The sequence below is a fragment of the Rhea americana genome, unplaced genomic scaffold (genome assembly GCF_003343005.1).
Source record: "Rhea americana isolate MKP2758 unplaced genomic scaffold, rheAme1 scaffold_5, whole genome shotgun sequence".
NCBI classification, from domain to species: domain Eukaryota; kingdom Metazoa; phylum Chordata; class Aves; order Rheiformes; family Rheidae; genus Rhea; species Rhea americana.
In genome coordinates this window covers 12,656,706-12,682,438 of record NW_028186645.1, presented here as the reverse complement: position 1 = coordinate 12,682,438, position 25,733 = coordinate 12,656,706, and the positions used below count along the sequence as shown (strand labels likewise).

The window sequence follows — 25,733 nt, the reverse complement described above, 5'->3', positions numbered from 1 at the left end:
CAATAACATTTACAAGCTAGTTTCCTTTGTCTGCAAATATTTCCACTGTGCTGCTCAGTACTCTTACAGCTCCTCAGCAACCCAGTTTCTTATGATTACAGCTTGGAGGAGGGAGATGCTAAGTTTATCAAATAACATTTACCTTTCATTGCAGATTAAGGGCTTTTTTATTCTCTCCCCACCCCCTTTAATTAGCTTATCCTCTTTTGTGTGTGGTGATGATAGGAGAGGGTGGAAGGCTGAAGCTGATCAAAACCAATACATTCTTCTCTGTAAGGTAGTTACAAGTTAGTCTCAGGACTTGGAAGGTTACTTCATCATAGAAGTTAAACAAAAGCTAGAATCCACAATGCAAAGTCTTGTGAGGTTTATAAATAGAGCGAGATTTGAGATTCTGGATCCTAATATGCCTTCTTTGGGCCAGTTTAAAATTTAGAAGGAATCAATTGAAGTTTTTGTTTCAGATGTCCAGAAATTGCAAGAGTTGTACCTTCCCACCTGCAATGCTGGAAGGTTCACAGTTTTAACTAGTTCCTTGAGATTTCATCCACTTTGAGCGAAAACTCTCACAGACATCTCACAGGATGTTTGTGTTAGCTAACCTAACTGAACTAGAGGAGGAAGATGCTTATTGTGGATTCAGATAAAATTTTTGTCTAGTTCCAAAAAAAATTCAGAATTACTTCTGTTCAAAATTATTTCAATTTCCTAATATTATGTATTAAGCTTTTTTTTTTTTTTTTTTTTTTTTTTTTTTTTTNTTTTGAGAAGGGACTTTACTGTACTTACATTGAACCCTTCAGCTTCATATAGGTGTGTTGCTTGGTACTACTAGTTTGGCTTTTTGCCTAGACCTTTGCAAGTCTTCTGTTATGTGGATACATAGACAGAAGTTTTTCCTGCAGTAATGTCATGTTTTTCCTTGTGTTAGGAAAAACAGCATAAGAAAATAAAAGATGGTAAATGTGAAAGGTACTGTAATAGGAGAGGGGACAATAATACTGAAAAGAAAATGATGAATAGGATATGTTTTCTGTTTTGACTTTCTAAGTAGATAAATAGGTGTAGTTTGCACTTAGCTGTTCTTCAGGAATTTTCTTCTTTATATGACCAACCAGCATTTTCAGGCTATTTTCAAACTTAAATGTATGTTAAAAGTGATGAAATGTTTTAAATAATTAGATGCAATAAAGTTTGCAACATTTTGAGAACATGTATTTGATGAAAAATATTCATCCAGATGGTCTATGTAAACATCTGCTAGCAATTTTTGCCTATAGTACTGGCCTTATAAATGACAATTATTACTACTGCCCTACCAGTATTCTTCCATCCCTGAAAATGTGATGAATGCCTTGCAGCTAGCTTTATTATCTCTCTCATTGGCTGTTCATTAGAAATTTTGTACACATTGTACTGATAAGGGTGTTTCATGTAATTATTCTACTTTTAGTGCTCATTTGGTCTTAATTTGAATATATCATTCAAATTTTGGGAGTTGAATTTAAGAACGTAGTATACAAATCAAAGAAAAGCCAAAGGAGAGCAACAGAAGAACCAAAAGTTTTAGAAAATAAAAGCTATGAGAAGTTGAAAGAATAGGGTGTACTTCATCTAGAACAGATTAAGGGAACTGGGATAATGGTACGCAGAGTTTCAATCTTTTTGTAAAGAAGATACGTATACCCACTGGCAGTAGGGAAGGAAGCAATCATCTTAATTTGAAGCAAAGAAAAATTATGACTGATTTTAGGAAAATACTTTGAATTGTGTGATAGTAAATCACCATAAAGCACCAGCAAAAGAGTTTGAGTGCTTCCTCTCTAGAATGTTTTAAGAATAGGTTGCTTATTGCCAACTGGAAATGCTCAGGAGTTGTGATTTGCAAGCTTTTTGAACAAGTGGGCTAACGTTACACTTCAGAATGTCTTGCAGACTACTGCTCAGCCCCTCTCATCAGCTTTTGGATAGAAAAATAAAGCAGCAGTATGGCTCCATGGACTTGCTGGAACAATTTTATGACGTTTCACTGACAAGTAGTGATCCACAGCCTGCAGTTTGGGAGCCACTGGTTGTGATATATTTGATCTTACCTTAGTGCAGGAAGTGAAACAGGTTATTAGTAGAGGTTTCTTACATTTCTGTGTTTGAACCTATCTTAAGATTTTAGCAACTGCTTTATCTTACCTTCGTAAGTTGATTTCAGTGCTTAACAAATAATGATAATGCTGTTGGCATCTTGGCAGGCTGAAATCTTTAAAGGAGAATAATCCTAAAAGTTGCCAATAAGTGATACGATCTACAGTGCATTTTGCTAGATAATAAAGCTCCACCTTATTTCTAGTATTATGTACCCATTTGTCACAATTCAAATCTCTAACTCTCAGTCTCAAAACAGATTGCACTAGGTTTTGCAATACCCTGTGGAAAAATAAAGATGAAGTCAATATCAAGTGACTGATTAATCCAATTGAACCTTTTATTGATCACACAAGCAACACAGAACTTTCTCTATGTTATACTACACAACCAAAATGGAACTTCCTCTACGCTTTGCTACTGGGCGTTAGAGAAGGTTGAAGAAGAAAAAAGGAAAAAAAAGAGAGGAAGAGAAATAGAGACAATAGGAAAGAGGAGAGAGAGATTGCCACCCTGTGTTCCAGTGATGTCTCATCCTGTGTTGTCTGTGACTCGAGGTCAGATGATGGAGGTGGATGGTGGACTGGCAGCTACCTACCTAATCTTGTACCTTTTATAATTTCTCCTACGCCTAGGTCCTCCCATCAGGCAGAATTTCATTAGAAGATTCCCCAAATGGGCAGAGTTTCACTGAGCATGCCCACTGTGTCATTCAGAAAGTTTCCAAAATGAATCTGGGGAGGTAGAGGGTTCTGGTATTGACCTGTCCCCTCTATTGCTGCGACCATGGTATGACCTTACCACATGCACGTACCCCTCAATCTCCAATCAGAATGGGGAGGTCAGTGTGGGAGGTGACACTGCCCTGCTTATGCAAGACTTGYCATCTCCTGCCGCTTCCCATTTCTTTGGACTTGGAAAAACAATTTGTTTAAGGCATACCTCATTATGTTCATCACACCACTTTAGGTAGATATTTAACCATTGTTTTGTGTTCCCTATTATTGTCCTTCTAAGTGCTGGTGAATTACGTTTACATCCCTCCTAGTTAATCTTTCCAATTTGGCAGGCTAAGTAGGGTTAGGTCCAATGGCACTTGGATGGGAAAACTTGCRGCAAAATGTGTTTAGTAAACATTTCCTTTTCTTCTGAGTCAGTGGAGGAACAGTGCCAGAGCATGGTACCACTGATTTCACAGGTCTTAAGCACTTGTCAACATTTCAAGTTCTCAATGTATTTTTCACAAAAATAGGAGCATTAACTCCTGAGTGTGGTCAGATTTGAGTCTGAATAATTACATTCTGGCTCACTACATTTCCATTATTTACACACAGGCAAAATTCTTAATTTTCTTTCATAAAATATCATGTACGAAAGGCACGCACATTTAACAAGCTCCTGCATTCAGTGGTTGAGGAAGCAAACATCACAGCTATGGAATAAAATCTTTTTGTTTACATGGGTAATTGTTTTGGATAATGGCAATTTGTTGTGTTTTTAGCTGAATAGGAAATTATTCCTCCATAATATGTTCAAAGTTGTCAATCCATATGAAACAAACTTTGATGATGCTTAGTCCAAATTACACCAGGGATGAAAAAGGGGTTCCCCTACTGATGCAAGTAAGTATGTTAAACTCCTCCTTCGATTAAGAGCTTGATTGACTTCTCTTGTTGAAACTCGTCTGTATTGAATCCCTTGACACAGGAATGAGACTTTCTTTCTTTCTTTCTTTTTTTTTAAGTCCCTTGAGCAAGCTCTGTTTTTCACTTGTGCATTTTTTAAAGTTTTAACTTGGTTTTCGAACAATCAAGGCTTTATTTGTGGCTGAGTGTCTGCTAATAGATACATTAGAAGAAAGCTGGCTTGTTTTCATGGGGATGGAAAGATGCGTGCTGTATAATACCCACAGAAGAGTTTTGTCTGGTTTGTGAATACAAAGCTCTGGTACTTTTTTCTTGAGGCCAGGATCTTGAAGGATGTTTTAATTTTTTTGTGTGAAGTTGAAAACATATGCCCAATAGTTTTGAACCAGCCTGTCTGTTCTTTTCCACACTTACTCTTTTGAGAGTAATTCTCAAACTCCGGTTGATCGATTGGAGATGCAGTTTCCTCTGGAAGCTCTGCTGAGTGGGTCTAGGTGGTGACAACTGACTCTTATGAATGTAACTGAATGTCTGTATGGTGTAACTATATGGCAAATGTATGTGTGGTATAGCTGATATCCCTTGAACTGTCGCCATTGGGTGACTTTAGCTAAACTTTTCCTGAAGGGAGAAAAGTTTTCCTCTTCCTTCCGCTGTTGTCTTTTGGGAAATCTCARGAAGAAACAGAGCTGTATTACAGTCTAGAAAGAATCAGAAAGATGAAAAAGAGAACAAGAGACTACAGAAAGAAGCAAAAAGGGAGAAGAAAAGAATGAGGAAAAGAATAGAGATGAATACAAACAACAGGTTAGAAAGTAGGAGAAAGAGCATAAAGAGGCCTTATATATTTTTCTATATCTATATTCTAAAAAWATGCCTGTTGCAATCTCCCCAGGAGATCTATGCAGAGCCTTATGGGGAAGGAGTAGAAAATGGCTCTTTTGTATGCTAAATGTAAAATTAAAGCTAGCAGGATTTCAGAGCACAAGATTGGGAAGCTAATCGCTCTTAATGACATACTGATTTTCACAGACCTGTTATGATGTAAGGGTATTTTTGAATCAGCCCCTGGTTTCTTCTTCTTCCCATTATCAAGCTATTGGCAACAAAGCTTTTGGCTTTAGTGTAACCAATAAAGGCAACTCTGGATCTTTTTGACTGCATGAATCTTTGTGGCTGTCACATGGGTGAAGCCTCATACGCTGGCCCTTGCTTCTATGGACATCTGTGTGGAACACTGAAGTATTATGACTACCCTAATAGTATAAAGAATGTGCATGTGTTCTTAAGTCAGAAAACTGTGCTTCTGCTTATATTTATGGTGCTGATCAAAAATACCATAGTCCCCTTGTTGTGGTTGGTTGAGGACAATCTAATAGATTTCTGCTAATAGATTGGCGGAAATTGCCAGCACAAGTGTCTCACTGAGACCCTAGAAGACTGAGATCACCTAGGCAGCACCAGATTGCATTCAACTCTGAGCAGATTTTCTTTGTGTATCATCTAGCTGTAATATGCCTTCCTTTAGTTTTGAGGGCTGACTATCAGGACAAGGAGATAGGKTTCATTTCTGTGACTGCCACTAAGTATTTTCTTATGTGGAGAGAATGTTCTGCCTACTGTGAGATTGTACTGAAAATGCTCCCAGATACTCCAGATAGTGAAGGATGGTGGGCATGAAATTTTATATTTTTAAAAGATGTCAAATGCATGCCTATTCTGAACTGGGCCAGGCTCAGGTCAGCATAGAGCACAGATGAAAATAAAGACTTGCCTTTTGTTACAACTGTGCGGAGACAATTCCAGGATTGATCTCCTTAACTGTAGCAAGGATTCACTGTTTTTTTTTTTAGTAGCAGACTGGCCAGAGAAAGGGCAGTAAGCAAGAATGAAGTAAGATTTAGAAATACTGTTGTATGTCAGCTGAAATACTGCCTTGATTATCAGATTAATTTTGATTATCCCCTCCAACTGGAGATTTGCTCCCAGTTTCGTCTATCCCTAATCTTGATTAGCTGCTCCAACTGGAGATTTGCTCCCAATTTTGTCTATCATCTGATTTGTCTCTATTGACTAATTGTATACTTAAATGGCTATTGGTCTGGTGACTGGAACTTTGTTGAAAATCCTCAGGTCCTCTTTGTATCTCCAGAGCAGGATGGTGTGGGCAGAGCCTAGGGAAGGCTTTGCTGTGCACAGACTCATCACTGATTTGCTTCAGTCATTACCTAAAAGAAGAAAAAAGGAGTTCTGGGGGTGGGRAACAGGGACCTTACTCAGTATGGTATCTTTTTGCCTCTGATCTTGCCTTTGCTTCTTGGAGCTTCTTCCACTTCATCTCACTGTGTAGCTCATACCAAAGATGAGCTGTATTTATAATACTTGAATCTGAGATTGAATCAGCAATTTTTTCCTGACTTTTTGGATTCAGATATTGATTCAGAAACTGTATCAAAAAGAATCAATTTCTAGATTTTTTTTCTATCTTCAGCAATTCTGGGTGTTCTTCAGGTCCTTGTCCTGTAAATTTAATAATAATATTTGGGATTTCTTGTCTAAGGACAGTTATTCACTGGCAATGGAATCAGTGGAGCTGAAGGACAAAAATGGATTTTTTTTWAAAAAGGATAAAAACTCATTATTATCTATTTTTCAGTTTGTTGTCTTGCAGTGTCTGCAGAAGAGCTCTGGTTTCTAAAACATCTAATGCATAAGAGGGAAGCAGTAGTGCTGGGGCACTTGTTTCAGATATTTCCACTTGCAGTCCTGATGTCCTCCAAYCCCTTCCTCACAGCTAGGGCAAACTGTTTCATGCGAGGCATATCTGAGCTGAAGGCATCAAAAGAGCCATTTCATGCTTGACTGCACTTTCTAATACAATCTGTAGTGTAAGGCAAGTAAGGGGTGCAGGTGTGAGAGGAAAGGGAATTGAGCTTTGAAAAGAAGAAACTGTTCCCCAAATTGAAAAAGGAGTTTTCTTTCCTTTTCTATTTCTTGGCCAAAAGAAGATACGAGTCTCTAGGGCAGCACTGACAGCTGACAGCTAGAAGGTGTATGTACTGAATGGGTGTTATGTGTAGAGAGCTTTGTGTCTGTAGACACAGTGTATAGGGAGTGCAGCTAAGGAAACTGGTGAATATGGATGCTACTCATAGCCATCTTATTTTAATGCTGCTTGTAGAAAGAACTTTTATTTGTAACAAGTTTGTACATCCCACGACCAGAGTGATGCTGCCTGCCAGCTACTAGTGCAGCGAGTTGCTGAGCCAGCACACCTACAGAGAACCCCATCAAATGTAACCAATAAAACCAAAACCACATCTACACTGTCACTGTATCAGTTTCCTACTTACATCTTTATTTACCCTTTCCTTTACATATTCTTTACCATACTATGTGTCTATCAGAAGCCACTGTGGAACCAGCCATGAGTCCTTTCCAGCATGGGCATAAGCTCGTTCCTCAGTTTCCTGACCAACTATCCTTATCTAGCATGCATGCATCCACCAATTTCTATACCTTTTTTTCTATAATACTTTCCTCTGAGGCACACTTGTCCAAACACTTGGTTTTCCATGAGACCCATGTCCTGTACAAAATCATAGTAGTGACTTATTTGATAGGGCTAAAAGGAATGTAGAAAATGAGTAAGTATGAAAAATAAGGAATTCGTTTCATAGAGAAACCTAGAAAACATTAATGGATGAAATTGTTGAATTCACTGTTAGAAAACACAATTTATGACCAGAATAAAAGTGAGTGTAGTACTAAGAAAGCACAGTACATCACATGGAACTCTTGGAGAGTCTGGCCACACAGGTAGTACAGCTCCCCTTTCCAAAACACACTTGGCCCCTTGCCTGTAGGCATTGAGARGAGGATAAAGATTGGTTCTTTCAAGCTTGAATTTCCCTCTAGAAATTCCACTAATGTTAGCATGAGTGGCTCTGCTGCAAAATAGGCAGAATTGGGTTGAAGCACATCAAGAGACCATACAGATTCCAAATACATGTTGTTGCAAATGGATAAATTAGATGGGGCATTGACTTTCCTGGGTGTTGGGTGTCCTACCCAGTGGAAATCCCAACCACTGGAGAAAAATAGGTAACTACATGAGGCACTGGTATGAGTCTATTACAGAGCACACCTTCCATGTGCCTAAGGAGCTAGACTGGTTGGTTGTTTTTTACATATGGACTTCTCGACACAGTTATGTGATAAAAGTCTTACATGGAGTGGTCTCTACATCTCTGCCTTCCATAGGGATGGACTATAGGGAGAAGGGATGCTCTGACCTATACATTATTACATCTATGTAGATTTGTAAATTGTGCTGATAAAAATGCTTTAGAGCATATTCACAAACTGAAAGAGTGATTGCCAAGCTGTACTGTTTGCTGCAGTTCTATCACAACACTTTAAATCTACCCCCTTAGAGAAGAATATCATTTTTTTTCAGGCAAAAGCCTGAACAAATAGAGAATGTTAAGCACTTTATTTTATAGTACCTTTCCTCAGCTGAACTCTCTATTATCTTTAACATCCTCAAAGAAGACAGAAAAATATAATTTCTTTCCGTGTTGCTTTTGTCCTTTTCCATCCTCTTGGCTTTCTTTGTGCCTCTATCTCCTGCCCTTTCTAGTGTTTCAAGTGACACTTAAACTTGACATGAATTTTGATTTGTTTCTTTATTTGYCTTGCAATACCATCAGTTGTGTCAGCATAGCTCCAGAAACATTAGGTACTAGTAAGGAAGGAGGAAAAAAAATCACAAAACCAGCACAAATCAGATATTAAAAAGACCTATTAGGAAACCTCTTTCATACTCATACATGCTTGTCCTTTACAGTATCCCTTTCATTCCAACCAAGCTCTGATTCAGAGTAGATTTATTAGTTCAGTATTAACTACTGTTTCCCATGGCCTTTTTCTAAGGATTTGTACAGCCTACTTTTCACTGTCCCTGAGTAATGTATACTCCTGGAAACCATTCTACAGTCTAACTTACACTTTGGAAACATTTTTTCCTTTAACTTTACCATGCTTTAGCTTTAAAATTTCTTTGTTCATTTTCACTTTATTACTTCTAGTTATGGTTCTCCGGACTTTCTAAAAAAATTTCTCACTTTTGTAGTATTTTTGTAGGTCCTTAATTCATAATAATTCGTATTTAATAGTTAAGACCAGAGAACTTGCTAAATGAAATTCAAACAACAGAAACAATGGAACAAGCATAGAGCTTAATTCTCTTTTGTTTGTTTTGTACGTCTGTTGTCCAATCACTGGTCCTTTTTAGGCTGTAAACACCTTTCTGGATGTTAGTCTGGTAGACTTCCTCTGACTGGAGGATGCCAACTTTCAGTTTTTTGACTATGTTGATCCTATTGCACTTAATTGTTACATTGTCTGGGTAATAAAGTTCCCCAAAGGTAAAAAAGTGTTGTTCATACTTCCCAACAGCTTATACCAGCACATAAATGGTTGGAGATTACTACCTGTATTGTAGTTTTCCACAGGTAGCCCCTTTCTAACTTAGGATAGTGTGTTCAATGGAAAGCAGAATGGAAACTATTTTATGAGGTTTGACTTTAAGAAGGATTGCTGTATTGGACAGTGGTGTCACAGTCTATGATGGCCCCTAGTTGTTATTATTTTTTAAGTACCAGCAATGCGATGAAATTCCTCACTAAATAAGCAGCAACTCTCAGAATACCAGAAATAGGAACTCTGAGGCTGCAAAGGCAAGACTAAATGCTGTAGTAGAAGTGTTGTAGATTTTAATTAAACTGGTCATTCCAGATTAGGGAAGGCTGGACTAGTGGAGGAGATCCTATTTTATGGAAGATGAAAAAAAGGAAGGCTGTGCCAGCTTATTATCACTGGTGCTAACACATTTGTTTGTGCGATTTCTGACTCCACATATACTGCTGCCTCCTGTTGTGGTGTTGTGCTATATATTTCTTTTTCCTGCTCATACTTGCCGTGTAGGCTTGCTGAATGAGGTGAAGCAGTTGCTATGTTGTTTTATCCTTGAAGTACATACCTTTCTGTGGTGAGTTATACGGCTTCAGTAAAAACAGTCCTCTATAATAGATGTCAGGGTTCTTCAAGAGTGAAAATCACACAGAAGATTTTTTTTTCATTTTTTCAGTTGTTTACTTATTTGTTGCAGAGGCCTCCATCCTGAGTTATGATGGCAGCATGTACATGAAGATCATCATGCCTATGGTCATGCATACAGAAGCAGAAGATGTGTCCTTCCGTTTCATGTCTCAGCGTGCCTATGGGCTATTGATGGCAACCACCTCAAGAGATTCTGCTGATACTCTACGCCTGGAGCTGGATGGGGGCCGTGTCAAACTTATGGTCAATTTAGGTATTGTATAAAAATCTCCTGTTGCCCCTTCACTCTTAGTTTGGGCTTGTGATTTACTGTTTAAAAAAATTTTTTTGTTTAATTTCTGTTGGTTTGATTGGATCGGATTGATTTCTAAAATAGCCTTCACAAAATATCTTCATAATTATATTCTCTTGCAGAGAGAAATTCTCTCCTGCATTGCTGCATGGAGATTTGCTGTCAGTTCTTCATTATGAACAGTGTTGGGTGTTAAGTCTTTAAGTTTTTAAGTTTCCTTTCTTGGTCTGGGACTGGTGAGCTCTGTGTGAGACATACTGTCTGGTCCATCTTTTGATCAGTTACATTCCTCATCCATCTGGCCTCTTCAGCATCACTCAAAACAGTTAAAGCCAAATGTGGGAGGGAAGCCAAATGGATAGAGAGGCAAACAGAAGTGCTCTAAAGAATTTGGCAGCGTTTGATAGAACTTAATCTAAAATACACAAATAGCTTTACTATGTGTTTCAGCCTTAAGGCTTTTTATATCTAGTGAAAATGCCTGGGTTTTTGGTTGTGTTTTTGTTAAAACAAAGACATCAATAATAAAGTGCATCACCCCATTCCAAAAGGTCATGTTCTGTCTCCTTAGAGTTATACTTGCCCAGGAGAAAAAAATAGAAAGGGGCACAAAAATAACAACTGTGAAAACAATTTTCAAATTAACATGTTTGATAAGCCTGTATCTATTTTTTTGCCATTCTCTAGGCATTGTACTGAATGCCAAATAGCCTTTCTGTAAAGAATATAAATACAGGARGTGAAGCTTTCCTTTTCACTTACAGTTATGCAACTTGTTGATTCATGTGGATCCAGCAATATAATTAAGAAGAGATTTTTGAATCAAAGGGGCAAAACTATCATGATAATGGGAAATGCTATACCTCTTCTGGTATCTAGGGTACTTGATATGAAGATGTGTGCACGCTCTGTGAAAGCTGGTGTCTGCTTTCAAAATTCCAAGCCCCACAGGAACAAGCATTCCCATTTTTTTAAGCTAATAATGTCAGCATCTTCAAAGCTTTGCTACTGTGATATCAGGCACAAACTATGTAGTGGCTCTGTTTGTTTGTAGAGGACAAGAAAGAATTATGCATCCATTACTGTAGTAATGTTTCCTGTTTTTTCAATTCTCCCATCCATATACAGTAAGTACATCAAGGTCTTGCTGCACCATAGATGAAAGAGCTTGAGTGGTGGTTTTAAGGTTCCTCATCCTCACCTGAACTTAGGTAGAGCTCAGCAAGGAAAAGAGATCATATATTGTCCAGCAGTGACATCATCCAAAACTAACCTGTTTTTAAAAATTGCTTCTACTCTCCTTTCGCCTTTGAAAGTGCAAGTCAGATCTAATATCAACTTTTGGAATGAGAGTGAAAAGAAGATGCATTAAAACAAGACCATGTCTCTGAAAGAGTTTCCATCCCAAAGGGATCTGGAAACCCTTGCTTTTGTTAAAAAAAAAGGTGTAGTGTTTTATATCTCCTATTTGGAATATATATGCTTTCTTAGATGGACTGGAGGAGCGTAAAGCACCATTGGGTGTCAAGCTAGCATAAGAGCAGATGCTGTACTATTCACACTGGCCTAGAGGCCAAAAGAGTTATATCAACTTTATCTACCATAATAACTCTTCAAATAAAGGAAAACAGCAGGGTGGTGATACCCTTCTCCACCTATATCAACTTTAAGAGAAGGAAAATTTTAAAGATTTTGAAGCAGCTCAAAAGAATTACTGTTCAACATTCTTATGTGTGCAAAGAGAATCTTTCAAAAGTCTCCACTATGCCTATATACATCTACTTTTTCTTCTAATCTAATACAATTGATGCTAATCTTGTGGCACAATGAGTATTTATTTTTCAGTATTGTCTTTCCTGACAATTATTTCTAGCCCTTTCTTCTCAGAGAATATACTTCATCACGGGAAAACTGCAGTGGCATGTTTCTATACAGAAAGTGACGAGGCAACTAAGTATTCTGCTTAGCTCTACACTAGCTCTTTGTAACCCATAGCCAGTCATTTTACATTATGTGCCTTAGTTTCTTTCTTTGTTAAAGGAGCTAATGCTTTGCAACCTGTCAGGAATGTGATAAGATTTAGTAAGTACTTCTTGTGTTACCTTTGATAGACTTCATTGAAAGTACTACCACATGAAAACTGCCAGGGTCCATCAAAAGTTATGATTTCTTCTGAGAAAGGTGCGACTTGATTGACATTGTGACATGTTCATCTTCCTTTAAAATCAACAAGAACTGAGAGAAGTGCTACTATTCAGTGTTCAAGACCTGCAAGGCTCATACTCCATGGAAATATGGGGGTGGTATATTTAGATTTTACTGAACATACTTAGATTTTCTTACAGTTTACTCTCCACTTCTCAGCTTTGCTTATATCATGATGGCATACTGTGTTACCCCTAGGGCCTGTCAACATTGTGTACCTGATTGACATGGGCTACTTTTAAAAATCCCGAGAGTCTTTTAGGCCATCACCTAGCAAGATGTGGAGTGTTTGACTCATACTATCTAGCATCTAAGACATGGCTAAAGACTTGACGTGTTGTCTACATACATTTGAAAAGGGAAGTTTGTGGCTGATGATATAATACAGGAGGGAAATCTGTGAGGCAAACCTTGAGTTGACTGAAGGCTATTTTTGTGTAGCTGGAGGGACTGAAACAATGTGTATGCTGTGAAGTTCCTAATTTTTTCTGGCTTTTTCCSTGGAGACTTTGGAAAATCTTGTGAACTTGAATCGTCTCCCGCAAAATGTCTGCATACTGCATCAGTAGAAACCTATCAGAAGTCTCTTTTTATGCCTAGCTGCATAGAAGTGTAGCTTAAAGTGTTTGAACCTTGATCAAGCTTTCTCTCTCCTTTCTTCAAATTTATAAAGTTGTCAGATACATTCCAAGGCCTTATGTCATCACTTTACTATTATCAAAACAGCAAGGTTGCCTCGCTACTGAAGTAACAGAGTTTGAGGAGAAATTACCTTAACAGAACTATTCATTTTCAGTTGTTTACTGGAAGTTACATCCAACTCTTTAAGGAGATTGATCATAACCCAAATGTCTCACATGAGAATGAAGTCTTAATTACCTGACTCTGCCAAAATCCCTTTACCAGTGAGAGACAGGCACAAATGCTAACTCTGAAGACCTGAAGAGCTCAGATCTGACTAGGTACCTGTCAACATCCCCCTGAGCATCTGACCAATGAAAAATATGTGGAAACAAAGACTGTTTTGAGTGGTGTTATTTAGTTGCACTTTTCTTAYAAGTTATTTAATACTGTTATTAAGAGTTATGTCTTTCTTCTCTTCTTTGATCTATTCTATTTGATCATTTATTATCATTTGTATGGTTATTAAGCTCTTTCCTGTGTYGTTTTTCTTTTCCTTTTTTCTCTTCTATGTATTTGAGTTGTAAAGCTTTCTCATAGTCCATCAACCATAGTAAATCAAAAGATGGTATTCAACCCTTCAAAGGCCTGAAGCCTGCGGCCCGCACAGCAAACAGCCCTGTGAACAGAGTGTACAGAGCCGCCTGCAGGGGCTGATATATCCCACTCACCTCCTCAGCACTCAGTGTCCAAGCCAAACAGGGAGCATATGCAGCAGACTTGGGTGGACTTGGGTGGCTGCAGGGGTGCTTACTATAGAAGATGGGTGGGAAAGGAATAGCAGTGATGAATAATTCCCTTTAGAAGGATGAGAGTTTTTTCAGACCTTCTTCTGTGAGTGTCTGAAGCACTGCATTTTGCATGTTGACAGCGCCTCTCAGAGAAGTTGGAATTTTTTGTTGTGTGAAGATTAGTAATCCAAAGGAGATCTTAACTTTAATTGAGAAGGACTTTCAAGAAATGGGTCTGGAGTAGAGAGAGAGAAAGAGAGAGAGAGAAAGAGAGAGAAATAAAGCAAGTCCCAGCTTCGAATATGCTCAAGAATCATTTCTGCTCCTTAAAAATGTGCATGAAGGGAAAGAAATGGCTGGTCAGGTAGGGAGAGTCACCTGCATTTTTTTTTGCCTCCAGTGGCTGACTAGGAAGGATTACCGTGCCACTAACTTATATTCAATAATTATTCAGTTCATTTTTTCCCTGGTCTGGCTAATCTTCAGGGCACTGGTGCCTAGAATAAATTCTGCCTGCATTCTGTTAATCTGAGTCAGCACTGCTCTAGGGAGTGTAAGTATTCATCCCTCTCTCCTACCTTTTCTTCAGGGGTGTCAAAGACATCTTGCCTTTCCAAAATGCATGATTTCTTTTATCTCTCCTCCACACAAAAAGAAAACAGATTTCCTGTTTTCATTTTTACATGTATGCACACTTTTACATCCAATTTCCTTTTGTGTGGATGATGCACTATTACATGCAAGTGCTTACCCATTCACATTAAGTCTATTTCTCATACTAAGTCTATTTCTTATTAAAAATTTTCTTTTTTGTAATCAGTACATATAATGGCCTTTGGGTATTTTTTTTTTAATTTTCTTCGTCGAAATGCAGAAATATTTGTTAGCTGCCCTTTAATGGTTATGGGTGGGTGCACAGTCTAACTGCTTGCAGATAGAAGACAGTTCAGGAGCAGCAGTATGACATGGGGTAAGAGATCTCATCCAGTTTCCTCATGGGAAATAATCGAGAGTTAGGAGCAGCAGTCTGGCCCCAGTTATTTTTCTTGTGCCAGTCTTGCTGTTAAGATTTTGCTGGCTCTTCCATAACCACTTGTGGATGCTCATCAAAAGAAACAAATATTTTGGCCTTACATAGTAAAAGTGACCTTCTTTCCTGATTCACAGAAACAGCCTGGGGCTTTAGCAATGTCAAATAATGTAAATACCACTATTTTGAGGCACAAAGATACAAACGGTAAGAAACACGGGCCTAATTCTCAGAGACTTCTTTGGCTGCTAAAGATACCTCCATTCAAAGCATGAATCCCTAATGTTAGCTACTTGCAGTGTAGCTATTAACATTTTCCAAGGAGAGGGTCTTTAGCCCATTTTCCAGGTCATGTGCTTTTGGTTGAGCACTAGGAAAGCAGCTTCAGGTTTACATTAGAAAAATAACACAGGAGAGTAACTACTATATTTTCCCAGCTCGTCCTGCTCTCCTTGTGCTATAGACTATGTTGTGACTTTACTGCTTGCCTCCAGGTATCTCATTTGGTGGCTGTCCTGGCAGGCGGCTGAATTTACAGCTGTTTAGGCATACTCATCTTTAAAATCCATAGCAAGGGAAAAACACTTTTGAGTCAGGAATGCAGCCAGACCCATCAGTTGAACCCAAAGATAGTGCTGAGAGCCCTAGGAAAGGATTATCAAAGTCTTACTGCACTACTACAAGCACTGAGGGAATCCCAAGCAGTTTTCCTAATTGTTACCAAGTTCTCTGGCTCTCACTCTTTTGACCACAAAGATCTTTGTAAATGTGGGTAAACACTCAAGGAAAGCATCCTCTGCACTGGATTCACAGTAATGTGCTAATTTAAAGGAAAAGAGTATTTTCATCCTTTTAAAAAACTGATGTATGAGGGAGAAAACAGCTTCATGCATTAATGATTGGAGCTTTTGTTTGTTGTTTTGGGCAAGGCTCAGAGCTAAGGAAATGAAGACCCCTGTGCTTATTCTTTGAATGTAGCACCTTTGATTTTGGTACCTCTCCTTTCAGCAACTGACTTGAGCTTCATTGTAGCTCGTATTTCCAGAGCTCCTGGAACTGAACAACTGCAGCTTCTATAGCTCGCACGACACTGATGCCATGAGATTTTAATGTCTTGCTCTACAACACACTTGTCTTGGAGGCTTGTTAAACAGATGGCTCACTTATATATTTCCTCTCTTTTGGTGACTGCCATGGTATTGGAAAGCAACACCCTATCTTTCACTTGCAAAAGAAGAAAAAGGAGGCATAGTCTCTGAGATGAATTTGCTTGAGACCAGCCATTTTTCTGTTTACAGCACACTTACTGTTTAGCCCAAAACGAATTTCCCTGTTGTTCTGGCTGTATCAGCTCCCTTGATTTCAGTTATTTGCAGTCTCTCTCTCTGTCTCTCTGTCATTCTCACTGTCTTTCAGGTCATAGAGGAAAGAGTAACTGGTTCCCCAGCGTGTATTTCAGGGCTCCCTCACCTCACTCAACTCCTAGAAGGGATATAGCCACCACTGTATGGTGATCGTACCAATTGCTCCAGGGCTGTTTGCTCCCACTTTTCTGTTGCGGTTGACGACACATGACAAACCTAATCGCACAAAACCAATCCCAGATTTTCTCAAGAGAAGTTCTGCTTGAAAACAAACTCTCTCTGGCTATATTGCTCCTGATTGGTATATCCCTAACCATTATGACTCTTTATTTATAGATTCCTATTCTTTCCCTCTTTCTTTTTTTTAAAAACTACATTTAGTTTCAGATGATGAAGTAAGTATTCTTACATCTATTAGAGTAAGCACAAAATTGGTCCAGTTAAGCAGCAAATTGCACCCTATTTCTCTCCCATTCTGTATAATCTCTCTTGCTGGACCTTATCTTTGTAATAAATATGGCCATCTCTACTGTTCAAAGCCTTGGCTACCTGGAAGAGTGTCCAGGCAGGTATCCAGGAGCATGGTGCTGTTATTTGTGGCCTTGATTTCCTGTGAGACTGTCAGCATTGCCCAAAGTGCCTATTAGCACTGATACTATAGCTCTTGCCCATCTTGGACACCATAGTAAAGGATGTTCGCAAGGCTCTAGGTATAAATTTAATGGCTCCTTTTATGGGCAATGTCCTGACAGATGCTGAGCATTAGGGTGCTAAATAAGAGAAGGAAATGCTTAGAAGTGCTCTAGTTCAGACTCCCCTGCCTCCAGTCACTTTCATTTTGCAGACTCCACAGTTACTGTTTAGATTAGATTCCACAAGCATAATTTTGTTTCTTTTTCTTTCCTTTCCCCCCTTTTTACTTTCTCCTTTCCCCATAACCTCTGAATGAAGCAGGGCTGCAAAGGTTCCCAGACCTGCCACTTCACTGCCCATTTCGTCTTCTCCCTGAATGTTACGAGCATCCTATTCAGTCCTAATATTCAGACAGTAAGATGGGATTGGGCTCTGAGGAACTGGCAGGGCTGGGGATCTTTGAAGGGAATTCCTATACCTCCCAGCAAGCAAAAAAGTGTTCCCAACCTCCAGAGCTAGCTGAAATCTGGGCTGGGCGTTCGTGCGGTTAGCTGTTTGCAAGTGGCCATTTTATGATAGGACATAACTGGGCAATATATTAACCCTTTCCTCACCTGAGTGGACAGTGGCAAATGTGCCTGTGCACATATTAAAAAGTGTTCTGGGCTGGCACAAGGGGAAATTAAAAGAGAGTCTTTGGGAGAGTTGGAAAGGGTTAAATATTGCACTAACAAATCTCAGGCTAATTTTACAGGTATTCTGTGTTGGACAGATGTATTTATGCAATAACAATATGAATTAATTTAAAATAAACCAGGTGTAAAAGTTGCCTTCAAACTTCAAGCTTCTTGAGAAATTGCTAAAGGTTTTTAAAAAGAGAGATGACACTGGAGTATGACTTGCATTTTGAGTTTTTTTTTCTTTTTTTTTGTGCCTTAATTGTAAATTTATTTCTTGTAATTCACGTCAGTTCATGGTCTGGAGAAGAAGATACTCTTAGATGCATAGGTTTCTACAAAAAGAAATAGTTTTCTGTGTCTTGTGGATGTATATGTATATTGGTATATCTCTCAATACATATGTGTGTATATATATATGTGTGTGTATATATATATATTTATGTAACAGATATTTATGTAGAATATACTGTACATATACACCCACTCCTGAAATTGTAYGGACTGTATATAAGTATAAAATGGCCACATCTCTTTGCGTGTGTCTGTCCCCGGAAGGGTGGACTGATTGTTTTTGGATGTCTGCAGCTGTTACCTTGAAGGATGCAATTTCATCTTTCATTTATTTTTCCCCATCTAGACTGTATCAGGATAAACTGTAACGCCAGTAAGTTTTCCCTCAAGTTTCATTTTGTTCTCTCTCTGTATATATTAAAAATAACTTATTTTCTTTGCTGTTTTATAAACTGTTTTTCTTTCTCTTTAATTTCTTTTTCTTTTTTTAATACTTAGGAAATTGAATGGTTGGGAGGGTAGGGGGCTGGGGGAAGGAGGGAAGATTTTACAGTGTTTATATGTGAAAATTTTGTGTGAAGTTCCTCCAAGGAGGAGACGAGCTGTTATTTCATAGCTTTGCAGAAGAACAGCTGAGGAACCTGATGAGCTGATTATATATTTCACTGGTAACCTGTTGGCTTTAGGAAAACATTTCAAGAACAACATAAGAATAACAACAGGTACTGTATGCACTTCTCCACTACAAGACGGTGTGTATATTAAAAAAAAAAAAAAAATCTCAAACCTCTACTTTTGTTCAGAATGGTGACAACTTAACCTGATATTTCTTTGAAGTCATTTTTATTGGGGAATGGATTAGAAGAAAGAAAATTAGATCGTAGGTATAGGGTACATTCTCTGAGTTATATTCTTATATAACCTTTTTGTATAGTATTTACTACTCCTGGGTTTCTTACCGTAGACTGTGACTGAGTAAATAAAATCTTTTCTGCTTTACTTCAAAAGTGCTGGCTGAAATTAATGTAGGCCTAAAACTAAAAAGCACTTCCAAAAGTGTGGGACTGTTTAGATCTCAAGTATGCCCAAGGCTTATCTTAGTTAAAACTTGATTCGTTGCCAAACTGGCAGATTCTCTGTGCTAGATTTTATATGGAAAGATTTATGGAATGCTAAACATCACTTTGGAAGTGCTATAATGAATTAAAAAGTAAAGCTAGCCAGTATGTTTTCTAGAGGTTGTGGTCTCCAAGCTCAACAATGAGCCTCAACCAAGCTAGAAGGAGGATGGAAAGAAGTGTGTTGCAGCCCCAAAAGCAAACACTGAGCTTTCAAAGAGCCATTGAGCAATGCACTGCAGAGCTAGTTCACAGAATCACAGAATTGGTAAGATTGGAAAGGTCCTCTGGAGATCATCTAGTCCAAACTCCCTGCTCAAGCAAGGTCTTCTAGAGCATGTTAGACAGCATTGCATCCAGGCAGGTTTTGAACATCTCCAGAGAAGGAGACTCCACAACCTCTCTGGGCAACCTCTTCCAGTGCTCTGTCACTCTCATAGTGAAGACGTTCCTCTTTGCATACAGGCGAAACTTCCTGTGGTTCAGTCTATGCCCGTTGCCTCTGGTCCTTTCACATGGGACAACTGAAAAGAGTTTGTTCCTGTCCCCTTGACACCCTTCCTTCAGGTACTTATAGACATTGATAAGATCCCCCCTCAGTCTTCTCTTCTCTAGCCTAAACAGGCCCAGCTCTCRCAGWCRTTCCTYATAGGGCAGGTGCTCCAGCCCTYCGATCATCTTTGCAGCCCTACGCTGCACTCTTCCCAGTAGCTCCATGTCTCTCTTGTCCTGGGGAGCTCAGAACTGGACACAGTACTTGAGATAAGGCCTCACCAGGGCTGAGTAGAGGGACAGGATCACCTCCCTCAACCTGCTGGCAACACTGCCTAATGCACCCCAGGAGACCATTGGCCTTCCTGGCCACAGGGGSACATTGCTGGCTCGTGGTCAACTTGTCATCCACCAGCACTCCCAGGTCCTTCTCCGCAGAGCTGCTCTCCAGAAGGTCAGCCCCCAGCCTCTACTGGTGCATGGGGTGATCTCTCCCTAGGTGCAGGACTCTGCACTTGCCCTTGCTGAACCTCAGGAGGTTCCTCTCCGCCCAACTCTCCAGCCTGTCCAKGTYTCYCTGAATGGCAGCACAGACCTCTGGGGTATCAACCACTTCTCCCAGTTTGATATCATCAGCAAACTTGCTGAGGAGGCACTCTGTCCCTTCATCTAGGTCATTGGTGAGTAAGTTGAACAAGACTGGCCCCAGTAGTGAGCCCTGGGGAACTCCACTAACCACAGGCTTCCAACTAGACTCCACACCACTGATGACAGCCCTCTGAGCTCTGTCTTCCAGCCAGTTCTCAAGCCACCTCACAGTCCACTTGTCTAACACACACTTCCAGAGCTTACCTAGGAGGCTGTTATKGGAGACAGTATCRAAAGCCTTGCTGAAGTCAAGGCACACAACGTCCACTGCTCTCCCCTTGTCTACCCAGCCAGTCATTCCATCATAGAAGGCTATCAGATTGCTTAAGCAGGATTTCCCCTTGGTGAATCCATGCTGACTACTCCTGATCACCTTCTTTTCCTCCATATGCTTGGAGATGACATCCAGAATGAGCTGTTCCATCACCTTTCCAGGGATGGAGGTGAGGCTGACCAGCCTATAGTTGCCTGGGTACTGCTTCGTGCCCTTCTTGAAGACAGGAGTGACATTGGCTTTCTTCCAGTCCTCAGCCACCTCTCCAGTTCTCCATGTCCTTCCAAAGATGATGGAGAGTGGCCTACCAGTAACATCCACCAGCTCTCTCAGTACCCATGGGTGAGTTGCAGCAGCAGTGTGAGGATTTCATTGCAAAACAGTTTTATAACATTGCCTTAATTTTGGGCTAAGAGTATGTTTGTAGTGTTAGACAGCAGACAGTTTTTTTCACATATGGTATTTGCCTTTTCTAAAAGGTGCTGTATGACTGTAGATTGAAAAAGTATACACCTAACCAGATGGTAGATCAGATTTTCCTCCTGGTCACTGCCAGCTTCTTCAGGTCCTACTTAGCAGGGAAGTGGAAGCGATTAGTTTCTTGGTCCTGGGAAGATGGTCCATGGGAACCTATAGTCAGAGACTGAAGCTGAAGCATAGTCTGATATATGATTATGTCAGCTGTGAGCTCTGATATGCAATAGGAGCTTGACCATGAGTTCAGAGCTTTTGAGAATTGCAGCCTTCTTCAGTCCCATTGTGAGGCTATATAGGATTAGTCCTGTGTTGCTCAAAGCTTGACAACTCTTGTCAAATTCCTTTTGATCTTCCAAGTTTGAACGTGGTATTTCAAGATAAAGTGGGCAATAGGAAAAATTGTCTTGAATCTCTGCTAACTGAAATTGGCAGTTTTTACTCAGCAGCACAGGGGACATTTGCATAAGAATGGGATCTTTTGTGTTCTGAGAGATCATATGCTTTTACTGCTTAACCACTTGTAGCTCTATATAGACACTTGTACCATAGTTCTCGCTGATGTGCACCATATTTCCCGTTGATGTGTGTCATCTGAGCATCCATATCAGCTCCTCTGGTATCATCTGGTGTTGTTGTCAGCACTCAACTGTCATGAGAAGTTGAAGATGCTAAAACCTCCTCCATAAAAGACTGTCTTCAGGTGGGAAATCAGCTCTGGGAGCAAAGAACAAAGATCTTGTTTTCCTTCCATTCAAAATCTAGCAGTAATTGGGGGAAATATTAAAGAAACAAAAAAGGAAAAGAGAATGCCAGTGGGATTGAATCCAGTGCATTTGTTAGTATCCCCAGAAGCAGCAAAACATCTTAAATCATTTTGCATCTGTACATTTTTAATAGTTGAGGCTGTTGCATTTTTAAATATATTCATCCTCTAAAGGCTTGAATTTATCTATTTAAAAACACTTCATAGTTTCCTATTTTTTTTAAATGATACTCTATGATCACTTCATAGTTTCCTATTTTTTTAAAATGATACTCTATGATACTATGCTTAAAACAAACAACCGCACTCCCAATCCCTCCTACACCTTGCCCTATTGCTTCCTGTTGCAGTGACTCAGGTCATTTGTCCTGCTTTTTAGAAGGAAATCTGCTAGAAGCTTAGTAATTGAGAAAGTGTATACCCTTGCATGAATAAAACTTGGTTAGACAAGAGCAAACAAAATATCACTCCAACCATTCTTGCTGGTACACTGGCTTTTATTTGTGCATAGAGACTTATCCACACAGAGGTGGGTCTGCCAGGGTCAGTGAGCAGTGTTTTGGGATGAGAACAAATAAACTTGAGAAATGAATTTCCCAGTCAGTTGAAGAATTTCAGGTTAAGCAGTCACCATTGCTAACTGAAAATAAGGGACCTGGAGTGTGCTTTTAAAGGTGAACAGAGCTTTATTTTGGGGATCTCATGGAAAGTGTAAGTTCACGATCCTACTGGCAAGATCACAGCAATCACTGCAGTTTATGCTATCTGCAAGGAGTCTAGTATATTGTCACAGGTAAGCACTTAACTTTCAATATACTTTTAATTTTCATTGAAAGATGTGAGCTTTTTTGTTTGCATATCTTTAGATATATATCTAATGTCAAATGCTGTTTTCTGTCACTTCATTTCTTCTCGGCCACCTTATTTTTTGTCACTGTCATATCTCAGTTCTGGAATGAAAGACCATCATTGTTTCCAAGAACAGGAACATTTCTTACTTTCTATGAATTTATTTTAGTACTTATTTCATGCTCTTGTTACACTCTTGAAGAGACCTAATCTAATCTAATCTCTTCCTGCACACTGACAGAATCTAAGGTCCCAAGGTTAGTTGATGTTTTGAATCGAATTAATTTTTGAATGGTCTTTGACAATAGAAGACACCTAGAGTATGGATTGGTTTTCCCCTTCCAGTTGTATCACCTATGTTTAATGTCTTAATTCAGTCTTCTGCAGTGTTAATGCTTCTTTCAGTAAATACTACTGTAACAACATAAAATATGAACCTATGATGTGTAACTCTCTGGGAGAGGTTTAAAGTTTTTTTGCCATAATGTCATAAGTAAATAGGAAACCACRTTAACTCTGATCTAATCAAAATGTTAAAAAGCTAAGTGTACTTACCTGATTCCTAGGGATGTTGCCGTCATTTTAACAAAAGTTTAATAATACTCTAACATGAAAACATAATTTGGAAAGTGAAGAGTTGTGATTAAACTTCGTATTTCTGACTCTAGTATCACCTAATGTCAGTTAAATGTAATCAGGAGGAAATGAATGCTTATAAAGGCTGCAAAGTGACAAGTTACTAGTATGTCATATTGTAGTGATGGAAGTAAGCTGTACAGAAGTCACACACACCAAATTAGCTGAGAATGTTCTTACCTTTGAGAAGTCTCAGATCCAGGGTGCTAGTTTGGCCCAGTGCTACTGCACTGTAATACAGAAAAAGGAAGTGAGAAAGCCTTTCTTTGGAAGGCCTTTACTTCAGTTGGGTGGTTAAACAGCAGTCCTCCTACGTATCTTCCCAGATGATAAGAATTCCTCTTCTCCATGGCAGCTACTAGAATGTGAAACATACTATCTCAGAATTGCTTGATTCAAGTCCAATCCAAGTCACCAGTGAAGAGAAACTCTTGACTTAAACCTCTTGACTCAGATGTTGCTTAACATCACTACAAAGGGAAAGAGTGCTTCTGAATTTTTTTTTAAAAAGATAGCAACAAAGTCCATGCAGTTACCAATTGCAGTGGAGAGGACACAGACCTTTGGGATTCCGTGTGGAGTTCTTCCAGCTAYATGAGAGGCAATAGGTGAAGCACATAGAAAGCTGTAGTCTACTGTAGATTAGATTCTATAATTATTTGCCAAAACATACACATTGTTCTTTTATCAGCAGAAAATTGGCACATAACTAGAAACTCATGCTTTAGCATTTGGGAGGAAGTGAGTATTTTATATTTGTGTTTAAATTTGTCTCAGAACAATCTAGGGAAAGCATCTCTAATGAGACCTTGAATAGTTAAAAGAAAAACAAGTACTAATCACCAAGCACAAATAACAAGCATAAGCACCACTTACTATTCTAGGTGCCACCCTGTCAGTAAATTTTAAAGCAAATCACTGAGCCCTAAGGCTCAGTGGATACTGGGTAAGGAGTGTCCAATAAAGGAATTATAGGGATTTGTATTACTGGATGCAGAGACCTAGGTGTAGTGACTGAAAGGTTTTCACAATGTCTTTAATTATCTTTGTCCATACAGTGTCAAGAAGATTAAGGTTTTGCTATGACATAATTCATTAATTTCTAGGGGCATAGTCTTCTCTTCTCTTCCTAGGAGTTGGAGAGAATCACACATGACAATAAAATTGAAAAGATTGATTTGTAAGCTTCATAAAACTGTAATCCTAAACTGCATTTTGCCATATCACAAGATTCCTGCATCTCTGAATATCTCAAGGGCCATAAATCTGGGCTAACGAACAGAGTGCAGTACATGTTTACAAGACTTCAGCTATCCCTAGCTCCTGCTTAGCTAGTGCTGTCACATCCTTTGAATGTCTCTAGTCTGATACTTCAGTTCTAGTACTCAGGAAGAGACCTCAGCAAGTCTTCTAAGGTCATCAGTTTCAATAGATGAATAGATGGTGATGTTTAGAGCAGAGCTTGGCAGAACTCTTTGAGTGTTATTTTTAACTAAATCATTGTAGTGGAACCTAATAGGAAAGAAACTTTGGAAACTCACAACATCTGTCAGGATTCAGTGATGAAGCTGTGGCAATTTAACTGACTATCTTCCACAACCCAGAAGTTTTTCTTGACTCCTTGGCATTTTATGAAAGGTTATCTTTTTGCTTTATATTATTATTTATAATGTTTTCATTGCTGTAGCCTCAGAACCCTTCCCGTGAGAGTGTAACTAAAAGGGAGAATCATTGTGAAGGGGATGGAGACAAATTTACTCTGTAAAATCACCCCATCAGTTACTAAGCTAGTTAGCTAATATTAAATATTAGAAATTTCAGTAAAAACTTTAGGATTCTGGATGCTATAATGAAGATTGCAAAATAGGAGACAATTGGAGGGGAGGAGAGGTTATGTTGTTTGGTTTTTTTCCTAGAGGAGAAAGATGCTGCAGGTGAAGCTTGGAATTGCCTAGGAAGAAGTTTGTGTGTAGGGTCAGTTTTGAGCTTCCTTTTCCATGTCTGTCTAAGAAAGCAGGATGACTTGCTCTGGCTTTGGAGGATCTCAGCCAGGATGCTTGGGAAACTGACTTTGATAGAAAAACTTCTACACTTCTCAGTTTGTTATTTGGGCCACTTCATTGCATAAACTGATCTGTCTTCCATTCAGATCAGTTGTCATTATTTGTATTTTTCTCGGAAAGCAGCTGTAGTCTTCAAAGTTTGTGAACAGCATACTCTAGGGCCAAAATAGGCAATACTTTTGCTGTCTTAAAATGAAACAGAAGGCCAAGGGTCCGCTGAAATAGCATTGTCTGTGGTCTCCAGGCAGCGAGCACTTAACCATTTCTTTTGTTGTTTCATTGATTTTTCATTTTCTGCTTAAGGCACTGAGTGTAAGGAAACTTGATGTGTGAAGGATAATATCAAGGAGCTGTGTAGGTTGTACTCAATGTATTGCTTCCAGAATTAAGACATGTTAGGCTGTTGACTATCTTAAAATCAAACAGTGACTATGTTGGGACACGTGTGCTGGACGCTTGCTATGAGTGAATGGTGAGAAGATTAGTAATGACAGAGAGAAGTTGCCTTTCCACAGCTAGGAGGTTTTTTCTACTCTTAACAGTCTCATGCCACACACCTGTTGCAGCATTGTCTCCTGTTGTCCTTCTGCCACTATGA

At 39.1% G+C, this 25,733-nt stretch overlaps 1 protein-coding gene across 1 annotated transcript in view; it reads left to right on the top strand.

Moving 5' to 3' along the window:
• NRXN3 (neurexin 3) overlaps window positions 1-25,733 on the top strand; it is a 960,107-nt gene that overhangs the window by 301,494 nt on the left and 632,880 nt on the right. Inside the window, exons 6-7 of the mRNA XM_085317601.1 lie at window positions 9,958-10,161; window positions 18,162-18,188. Of these exons, the coding sequence (XP_085173727.1) occupies window positions 9,958-10,161; window positions 18,162-18,188 (231 nt within the window). The remainder of the gene's footprint in view (window positions 1-9,957; window positions 10,162-18,161; window positions 18,189-25,733) is intronic.